At 42.5% G+C, this 10,279-nt stretch overlaps 1 protein-coding gene across 1 annotated transcript in view; it reads left to right on the forward strand.

The window, feature by feature from the left end:
* Positions 1 to 5,828: 5,828 nt before the first annotated feature.
* VBP1 (von Hippel-Lindau binding protein 1) overlaps positions 5,829 to 10,279 on the forward strand; it is a 41,899-nt gene continuing 37,448 nt past the window's right edge. Inside the window, exon 1 of the mRNA XM_006899955.1 lies at positions 5,829 to 5,929. Within this exon, the coding sequence (XP_006900017.1) occupies positions 5,837 to 5,929 (93 nt within the window). The 5' untranslated portion in view covers positions 5,829 to 5,836. The remainder of the gene's footprint in view (positions 5,930 to 10,279) is intronic.

The following is a 10,279-nucleotide window of genomic DNA, read 5'->3' on the forward strand; positions in this document are numbered from 1 at the left end:
TTCATATCCTGTGCCCATTTTTCGATTGGATTATTTACCTTTATCTTGTTGTGGTGCTCAAGTATTTTATAAATTCTGGATATAAGTCCCTTATCTGACATGTCATTACCAAATACTTTTTCCCAGTCTGTGGCTTCCCTTTTTACCCTGTTGGAGAAGTTTTTGGATGTTCGTAGGGATTTGATTCTTAGACGGTCCTATTCATCTATTTTATCTTCTCCTGATTGTAGATGTGCTTATACTTCTTCAATATTCTTTTTCATTGTTTGACTTTCAGATCCCTGTGAAGCAATTGAAAAATACCATAACTTGGGCGACGAACACTTTAGTCTTGAAACTGAATTCTTGTTCCTTATCACTTATTAGGGGTCTTTGACATCAGATTTGCACAATATTTGTTTAATGTAACACCTCTTGTTTGTTGATGTTAAGTTCCACTGAGTTGACTCTGATTCATAGAGACCTACGAACAACAGATCTGAACCTTGCCTTCTTCTGTGCCATCCTCACAATCTCTGATGTCCTTAAACCCATTGTTGCAGTAACTGTGTCAGTCAATCAGGTTGAGAATCTTCATCTCTTTCTCTGAACTTTCCCAACATATTCTCTCTCTCCAAGGACTGGCACATTCTGACAATATTTTTGGAGTATGGGAGATGGAAGTTTCACCACTTTGGAGAGGCCCTTGACAGCAGGTTTCTCCAGTGCAACACGTCTTGTGATTTCTTGACTACTGTTACAATGGGTGGTTATTATGGATCCAAGTAAAAGGAGGTAATTGTTGACCACTTCAATCTTTTCTCTAAAGTGATATTGACTATTGGTCCAGTGGTGAAGACTTATTTTCTTGATATTGAGTATGAGCAGGCAGGGTTCAGAGCTGCTGTACATAGGGTTGCTGTGGGTCACAGGCGACTCAATGACACATAACAACATACAGAAATCTGTTGTCTTTAATTTTCTTCAGTGAGTACTTCGTTGTCTTCACTTTCTGCAAGCAAGGTTGTATCATCTGCATAACACAGGTTGTTGAGTATTCGTCCTCCCATTGTGATACCACATTTTTTCATATATTCTTCTTGAATGATTTGTTCAATATACAGGTTGAATAGGTATGAAGAAAGAATATATATAACTCTGACACAAACCTTCTCTGATTTTACACCATGCAGTGTTTCCTTGTTCTGTTCTAATAATTGCTTCTTGGTCTATGTACAGATTTCAAATGAGCATAGTTAATAGCTCTGGAATTCCTTTTCTCCTCAATGCTACCTATATTTTATTATAATCAACACAGGTGAATGTCTTTGCATTGTAAGTGAAACACAAGTAAATACCTTTCTGGTATTTCCTAGGATCATCTAGGATTCATGGGACATCAGTAGTGATGTCCCTCTTACTACGACCTCTTCTGAGTCCAGCTTGAATTTCTGGAAGTTCCCTGTAAATGTATTTGCTCAAGTCATGTGTGAGTAACCTCCAGTAAGCTTTAACTTGCCTGAGATAATGATACAATTATTATTTTCCACACTCTATTGAATAACGTATTTTATGGGATAGAAACAAATAGGACTATGTTGCAGTTGGTTGGCAAGGCAGCTGGCTTCCAAATTTCTTGGCAGAACCTAGTGATCATATTCATGGCTGCATCTGTTGAAACACCTCAATTGGTGTTATGTCGATTCCTGGAGTCTTACTGTCAATGCTTGAACTTTTCCTGCAGTACCACTGGCCCTTGATCATATACTATTTCTTGAAATGGTTTGTTGTTAGGTGCCATCAAGTCAACAACATCTTGACTCCAGAGACCCTATGAACAATGGGTCTGAACTCTATCCTATCCTGTGTCATCCTCATCATCTATGACACATTCAAGACCACTGTTAAAATTACCATGTCAATCCATCTCATTGGGGATCCTCCTCTCTTAGGCTGACCCCTCCACCTTTCCAAGCATAATGTGCTTTTCCAAGGACTAGTTCCTCATAACAACATGCCAAAAGTATGTGAGACAGTTTTCACTATCTTCGGCTCCAAGGAGCACTCTGGCTACACCTTTCCCAAGATATTTCTGTTTGTCCTTTTGGTGGTCTATGGGATATGGTCTATGGATGGAGGTTGGCTCTGGCCTGGTTGGTTAGTGGTGAAGTGTGGGCGGGAAGCCTCTTGTTGGAGCCAATGAAAGACTGGTGCATGGGCTGGGGTTTTATAACATTTATTTGGGCCCTCCAGCCTGGTTTTAATTGTTCTGTCATTTCACTGATACCTTGAGGTTATTGTGATACTCAATGGTGTGCCAGTGGTACGTCAAATGCCACAATGGTTACACATGGTTGACAATGTTTGGTAGAGCTCACCGGTTAACACAGACTTGGAAGCAGGAGTGGTATCTACTTCTTAAACATATCTGTGGAAACTATGAACTTAGAGAAAGGACAATAATTATAGAACAGGGTTAAGGTCTTTTGTTTATAGGGTTGCTACTCAATGACACTTTAACAATAACAAAATACAATGCCAGGACCTTGTCTTCACTTTGGAGTTGGGTGAAGTGGCTGAACTCTGTAAAATGGTGCGCTTGTTTTGCTTGAGGATCTGTGAGGGTTGTGTGGTTGTTTTTTTTTAAGCTTCCTGTTTAGAGTCAACAAGACCACCTGGAGGGCACTTACATTTAAGGCCAAGCCCTTGTCTCCCTTTTGGAGACTGAGTGAAGCAGCTGGACTCTATAAGGTGGACTCTCTTGTTTTGATTGAGGGTTGATGTGCAATGTTTGGTTGTTTTTTATTTAAGCCTCTTGTTTAGAGTCAACACAAGACCTCCTGGAGTGCCCTTATATTTAACAGTTGGGCCCGAGGGATTATATTTTAATCCCTTGTTACTATGTTTTGGAGGAACATTCTTCTAAGTTATACAGCACTCTGGTCAATTTGCTGTCCAGAGATAATCTAGGTTTGCTGTGACACTGAGCCTCGTGCTATTGGGGTCTCAAATGCCATAATGGAACAACTGTGTCATAGGTGTGTCAAACCCCATAATTGCTACCTATCATGGGCAGTGTTTGGTGGAGCCCTTTTATTTAAAAGTCAGTTGGATCTGAGGGTCTAGTGTTATTTTATTTTGTAGAAACCTTCTAAATTGTACAGCACTCCTCTGTCAATTTGCTGCACCGAGCTAATCTGGGTTTGCTGTGATGCTAAACCTTGTGCCATTGGGTGGTCAAATGCCATAATGGCTGCCTATAGTGAACAGTGTTTGATGGAGATCCCAGTTTAAGACAGGTTTGGAAGCAGGAGTGGCATTCACTTCCTAAATCACATGCCTCTGAAAACTCTATGAAATTGGAGAAATGTCAATAGTTATAGAAAGGCTTCAGGCCTTTTGTTCATAGGGTCATTATGAATTATGCTCAACTCGACAACAGTCAAGAACAACATGAGATATTAAGCACTCTTCTTAAATACCACAACTCAAAGGCATGAATGTTGTTATGTGCCATCGAGTTGCCTTCAACTCATAGTGAGCCTATGTACAACAGCCCCAAACCCTGCTCTATCCTGTGCCAATCTTATTGTCCCTGGGACATCTACCCCCATTACCCCAGTCACTGACTCAATCCATCTCATCAAGGGTCTTCCTCTTCTGTGCTGTCCCTTCATCCTCCCAAGCCTGATGTTCCTCTCCAAGGACTGGTCCCTCCTTGCAACATCTCCAAAGTATTGTCAAATGAAGCTTCAGAATCCTTGCCTCCAATGAGCAGCCTGGTCTCACCTACTCTGTAGGACAAAACTGTTCTCCTAGTAGTTCTTGGTATATTCAACACTCCTCTCCAACACCACAGCTCTTAAAGGCATCAATTCTCCTTCTGTCATCCCTAGTCATTGTCTAGCTTTCTGATGCATAGCAAATAATTGCAAAGACTAGACCCTTGATGAAATGCATTGACTCAGTGACAGGAGTAATGGGGGTACGTGTGTTGGAGACAGTTGAGGTTGGATCAGGACAGAGCAGGGTTCAGAGCTGTTGTACATAGGATCACGATGAGTTGCAGGCAACTCGATGGCACAGAACAACAACGATCATGGCCTGAATCAGGTGTACCTTAGTCTCCAGACTGATATTGTTGCTCTTCAGTGCTTTAGAGAGATCCCTAATGGCAGACTTTCCCAATGCAATCCATCTTTTCATTTCCTGGCTGCTGGTGCCAAGAGTGTTGATTGTAGAGCCAAGCAAACTAAAGCTGTTAACAGTCTCAATCTCTTCATCTAACATGATGCTGCCAATCAGCCCAGTGGTGAGAATCTTTGTTTTCTTGATGTTGAGCTTCAATCCATATTGAAGGCTGCAGTTCTTGACCTTCTGCAGCAAGCGCTTCAGGTCCTCCTCAGTTTCAGCAAACAAGGTTGTGCCATCTGCATAATGTAGATTATTGACGAGTCTTCCTCCAATCCAGATGCCACATTTTGCCTCCCAGATAATCTGTTTTGCATATAGATTGAAAAGGTATGGAGATAAGACACATCCCTGGTGCACACCCTTCCTAATTTTGAACCATGCAGTGTTTTCTTGCTCTGTTCTAATGACTGCCTCCTTGGCCAAATACAGGTTTCACATAAGCACGATCAAGTGTTCTGAGATTCCCGTTCTTCTCAGAGTCAGGCACAATTTGTTGTGATCCTCACGGTCAAACACCTTTGCTTAGTCAATGAAACGCAGGTAGACATTCCTCCGGAACTGTCTGGTTTCAGTCAAGATCCATCTGACATTAGCTGTAATATTCCTAGTACCTACCAGGGCCTCTTCTAAACCTAGCCAGGACTTTTGGCAGTTCTCTGTTGATATGCTGTTCTAGTAATTTTTCAGCAGAATCTGGTTTGCATGTGATATTAATGATATTGTTTGATAATTTCCACACTTTGTTGGGCCACCCTTCTTTGGAATGGGAACAAATAGGGATCTCTTCCAATCAGTTTGCCTGGTGGTTGTCCTCCAGATTTCTTGGCACAACTTGGAGACCACATCAAGGGCAGGTGACCACATCATCCAGGTTTGTTTGTTGAAATATGCTGTCGATTCCTGGTGCCTTGTTTTATGCCATTTTTTTCAGAGCAGCTTGAACTTCTTCCTTCATCACCACAGGTTCTTGCTCATACGGTGTTTCATGAAGTTATTCTGTGTCCACGAATTACTTTTAGTACAATGACTCTGTATACTCTTTCTATCTTCTTTTAATGCTTCCTGTATTATTTAATATTCTGTCCAAAGCATCCTTAAGTATAGCAACTTGAGGCTTGAATTTGTTCTTCAGTTTCTTCAGCTTAAGAAGTGCAATTAGCCTTCTGATAAATCATTAGAATGGACTGCATAAGATACAAACCAAGTCCCCTTGGTGAAGCTGTCAAGGCTCAGAGGCCTTAACTCCAAGGGTGTCTAGATGTTTGTGTCTAAGAGGAGATAGGGATTGGGATCACTCAGGATACCTTTCAATGTCTTTCAGTTATTTGTTTGCTCTTCTTTGGGGTGGAGTCCTGGTTGGTTTCTGAATTCCGGGACATTCCAGGGCCATCTAAAACACATGGGACAGCTTTTATCATGAGTGCCTATTGGCCCTTTCCGCTTTATCTTCTCAGTAGGTGCGTCCTTGTCACTCTGAGGGAGGCCAATCAGCACCCAGAGATTGGGCGAATCAGAGAAGAGTCTCTTTCTCCTACACCAATGATTAAGCCAATTCACCAAGAGGGGGCGGGCTTGCAGGGACGGGAGACCCAATCACTATTCTGGTGAGCTGGCGGCTTGGGGGGCAGGTAGTGGAACGTCTGGATACACGCCCTTCACGAAGATGGCGGTCGCTAAGGATGCTTGCACCTTTGGAGAAGTGGCCCCAGGGAACGGGCGGCGACTCCATCTGGGGATTCCTGAGGCCGTATTTGTGGTAAGAGTCACAGCTGCCCTCTACTCCTTGGTTTGAGGCGGGAGACCGACCCCTCTTTGCCTCAGACCCCCACCTAGGCCTTGAGTTTGAGGGACGCACCGGAGACCCACACCCCGGGAGGGAGTGTTCGTCTGACTCGCCCTCGCAGCATCGACGGGGACGGAGACGAATCTTGCTGGGGCCCACCATGACGCAAAGCGTCCGGAGAGAAAGGCTTGCGGCGGACTCGCAGGGTGGGAGGACAGCGGGTAGAGGCCGGCTGACTGGGGGTCGCGCTGCTGCCGGGTGTTGTGGCCTGCTGTCCTTCAAAACCAGGAGAAGGCGGGTGGGGAGCGGCTTGGCTCGGCCCGGGCGCTAGTGAGCCAGTGAGTGAGTGGAAGGAAGGCCGGTGGAGAGCAGAAAGGCCGGCGGGGATCTGCGGCCACGGCGGGAAAAGCCTGGCCGCCACCGGCCTGCACAGTGAGGGAAGGCGGGAGTTTTCTGGCTCGGAGAATCGTCTCAGAGATGGTGAAAACGTGTCTGAGGATGCCTGCGTGGGCGTTGTACGTGCGGGGAAGCAGTAGCCGTCCTGAAAAGGTTTCCCAGTCAAACCACAATAGTGACCTCTGGTTTTAGGTCCGTTCTTGAACAACTTAGTAGAGAATGAGATTGAGAGAGAAAGGCAGGGGACCTTTGGAAGGCTTCGCAGGGAGACGAACTCAGTACAACGTACTTTTTGCCTTTCTGGAAAGTTGTTTCAGAAATTGAAAACTGAACAATGAAAGAAAAGTACTGACTGCCCTTTCTGCTTAGTATAAAGTATTAATAGATGTTTACAACACTTTTAATTGCTTTGCACCTGTATGCAATGTCTACCTTTTTTGTGAATCATTCCACCTACTGTTCAAAAAGACCCATTTCGTTTTTCTTAGGACCATCTTAACTCCTTTATTTTCGCGGTGTTTTTGTTTTTCAGGTTTTTTTCCTTGTGGTTTGTAACTGAAAGTTACAAAAAGTTAATAATTTATCAATCACATATACTCATTTTATTCTATGATAACAAAAAATCACGCTGTAGCTCACTTCCTCCCTGTGATTTTTATTTTCTTTAATATTCCTCTACCTTTCTGTGCCTTCACATTATTCACTGATTTGTGTTGACTGTCTCCTTTTCCTCCACCCATCTTAATATGTGTCTAATTTCAATTTATCAGTTTTTAAAACCCTCTTTCTCTCCCCTCTAAACTGCTGGTAACTATCCAAAAGTAATTCTACCTATATGTAAACTTTACTTTGTTGTTGTACATGCCATCAAGTCAACAGTGACAACAATCCTTTGAACAAGAGACCTGAATCTTGCCCTATCCTGCATATTTGCATAGCTGATATAAAGGGGCAGTGAATGTGGATGTGCATATAATATTTTGTGTCACAGATCTAGATTGCTGGATTAAAATGTTTTTCTATTTCCAATATTTGAAGTTCCAAACTGTTTACCTACGGCTTGCACCATTTTCTGTTCCCACTGGCAGTGTAAGAGTTACAGTCTCTCCACATCCTTGCCAACATTGTTATTTAGCATCTTTGAACTTTGCTATGGTTGCAAGGACAAGGATGATATGAAAGAGACACCTTTTTTTTTTCTTTTTTAGTGTTTCACATTTTTTTTCATTCACATTGTGTTTCATACAATCATTCTCATGCATTATGTTTTACAAAATTAATCACCATTGGACCTTGCCTATCATTGCCCTGTGTTTTCAGGTTCCCACTGAATCCTTCCCATTTCACTCACCCCCTCCCTCCATTCACCAAATTGTACACCCCTTTGGTTTCGCCCCTACCCATGCTCACTCCTCTGTGCCCACCTCTTACCTCCATTGATCTCCATACAGGTTTTACTAGTTATCCTTCTATTTTAAAAATAATGATTTTAGGCATTGTTTGTCCTTATGAGAGACTGTGTTAGTTCATTCAGCATAATACTCTTCAGACTCTCAAGTTACGCAGTATTTTTAAATATCATTGCTCCTGAGTGTTGCATAGTATTCCATTGTGTGAACATACTACAATTTCTCAATCCATTTGGTTGTTATTTGAACATTTGGGCTGTTTCCCTGTTCCTGCCATGGTGAATAACACTGCAGTATTGATGTACAAATCTCAATTTGTGTCTTCAGTTCCAATTTCTTTGGGGTATATTCCACAGTCAACACTCTTGGCACCAGCAGTCAGGAAATCAAAAAGCGTATCGTGATGGGAAAGTCTGCTGTTAGGGACCTCTCTAAAGTACTCAAGAGCAACGGTGTCTCTCTGGAGACTAAGGTGTGCCTGACACAGGCCATGGTCTTTGCAATCGCTTGTTATGCATCAGAGAGTTGGACAATGACTAGAGAGGACAGGAGAGTTGATGCCTTTGAGCTGTGGTGCTGGAGAAGAGTACTGAATGTACCATGGACTGCCAGGAAAACAAACAGATTCATCTTGGAGAGGATTAAACCAAGCTGCTCCTTGGAGGCAAGGATTATGGGGCTTCGTCCTGACATACTTTGGACATGTTGCCAGGAGGGACGGGTCCTTGGAGAGGGACATCATGCTTGGGAGGGTGGAGGGACAGCGCAGGAGGGAAAGACCCTCTATGAGATGGATTGATTCGGTGACTGGGGTAATCGGGATGGGTGTGTCAGAGGCGGTGTGGTTGGCGCAGGACAGAGCAGGGTTTAGGGCTGTTGTGCATAGGGTCACTATGAGTCGCAAACGACTCGACGGCACATAACAACAACAAACAATATTCCTAGTAGTGGAATAGCTGAGTCATACAGAGTTTCTATGTTAAACTTTTAGAGGAAATGCCAAACAGCCTTCCAGAGTGGTTGTATGATTTTAAAATCCCACCAACAGTGTATGAGCATTCCCACCTCTTCAATATTTATTGCTTGCTGCCCTGCTCAACTTTGCCACTGCTATTGGGACGAGATGCTATCTCATTGTGGTTTTGATTTCCACCTCTCTTACTGCCAGTGATTTTGAACATTTCTTCATGTGTCTGTTGGTCTTTCCATGTCTTTTGCTCATTTTGTTACTGTGTTATCATTCTTTTTCTTCTTGAGGTCCAGGAGTATTCTGTACACTTTTGTTATGAGTCACTTGTCTGAGATGATAATGCCAGATGTGTTTTCCCATCAATCTTATCCTCTCCAGATTGTGCATTTCTGGCTGTATTTGGCAGTCTCTTTATACTGTAGACTAGGCCTTCTAAATTTGCTCCCAATTTGTCTATTATGAATTTTGTGGTTTTGGGCTTTACTCCCCGGTAAGAGACCTAATTTTTATTTGTAGTTCTCTCTGGTGGCCTAGTGGGTAAGGAATTGCTAACCCAGAGGTAGGAGATTTGAATCCAGTTGCTCAGCAGAAGAAACTTGGGCAGTCTCCTCCTATGTGATTTACAGCCTCTAAAAATCTGCTGGTGGGTCAGCTGTGAGTTGGTTCTGACCGGACAGCAATGGCTAATAATAGTAATAGCTAATAATCTTGAATATTTCTTTATGTGTTTGTTGGACATCTGAATTTTTTTAATTACTTAATTTTAAAAAATTTTATTTTATTACTATTATTAATTTTAATGAAAATTTACAGACTTTGGATTTCCATTCATTCATTGTTCCACTTTTCTCCCTGCCCACACCTCCTCCCCAGTATACTACCCTCTTGTAAAAGTAAAAGGAAAATTCTTTCATTGTTATACAATCCCTCCCCTCAAGTCCACTCTGCTATGCAGCCTTCATTCTGGACTCCTGTCATGACAATAATACCTAATCACACATCCCTTTTAAACTTCTGTCCCTCATCTGTTTCAATGCAGTATATATACTTTAATCCCATCTTTCTCATTCTTCCGCCACCCTGATGTCAGTCCCGTTTTATAGCAGTGGCACTATGCAGTATTTGTCCTTTTGTGACTGAGATATTTCGTTTCACATAATGTCCTCCAAGGTCACTTATTTTGAATAATATTGCATGAGTTCCTTGTTTTTCAATGCAGCATAGTATTCTTTTGTGTGAATATACCTCAGCTTCTCTATCCATTTGTTTGTTGAGGGGAACTTAGGTTGTTTCCAGCTCTTTGCTATTATGAACAAAGCTGCAATAAAGATGGGTGTGCATATATCTGCTTCGGTGGCGGTTATTGTTTCTTTGGGGTATATTCCCAGTAGTGGAATTGCTGGGTCAAAGGTATTTTTATTTGCAACTTTTTGAGAAAGCATCATACTGCCTTTCAGAGTGGTTGCACCATTTTACACTCCCACCAACTGTAAATAAGGGTTTCAGTTTCTCCACAACCTCGCCAGCATTTATTTTTGTTGTTCTTAC

Source organism: Elephantulus edwardii, unplaced genomic scaffold (assembly GCF_000299155.1).
Source record: "Elephantulus edwardii isolate Elephantulus edwardi_28Jun2011 unplaced genomic scaffold, EleEdw1.0 scaffold00269, whole genome shotgun sequence".
Lineage (NCBI taxonomy): Eukaryota > Metazoa > Chordata > Mammalia > Macroscelidea > Macroscelididae > Elephantulus > Elephantulus edwardii.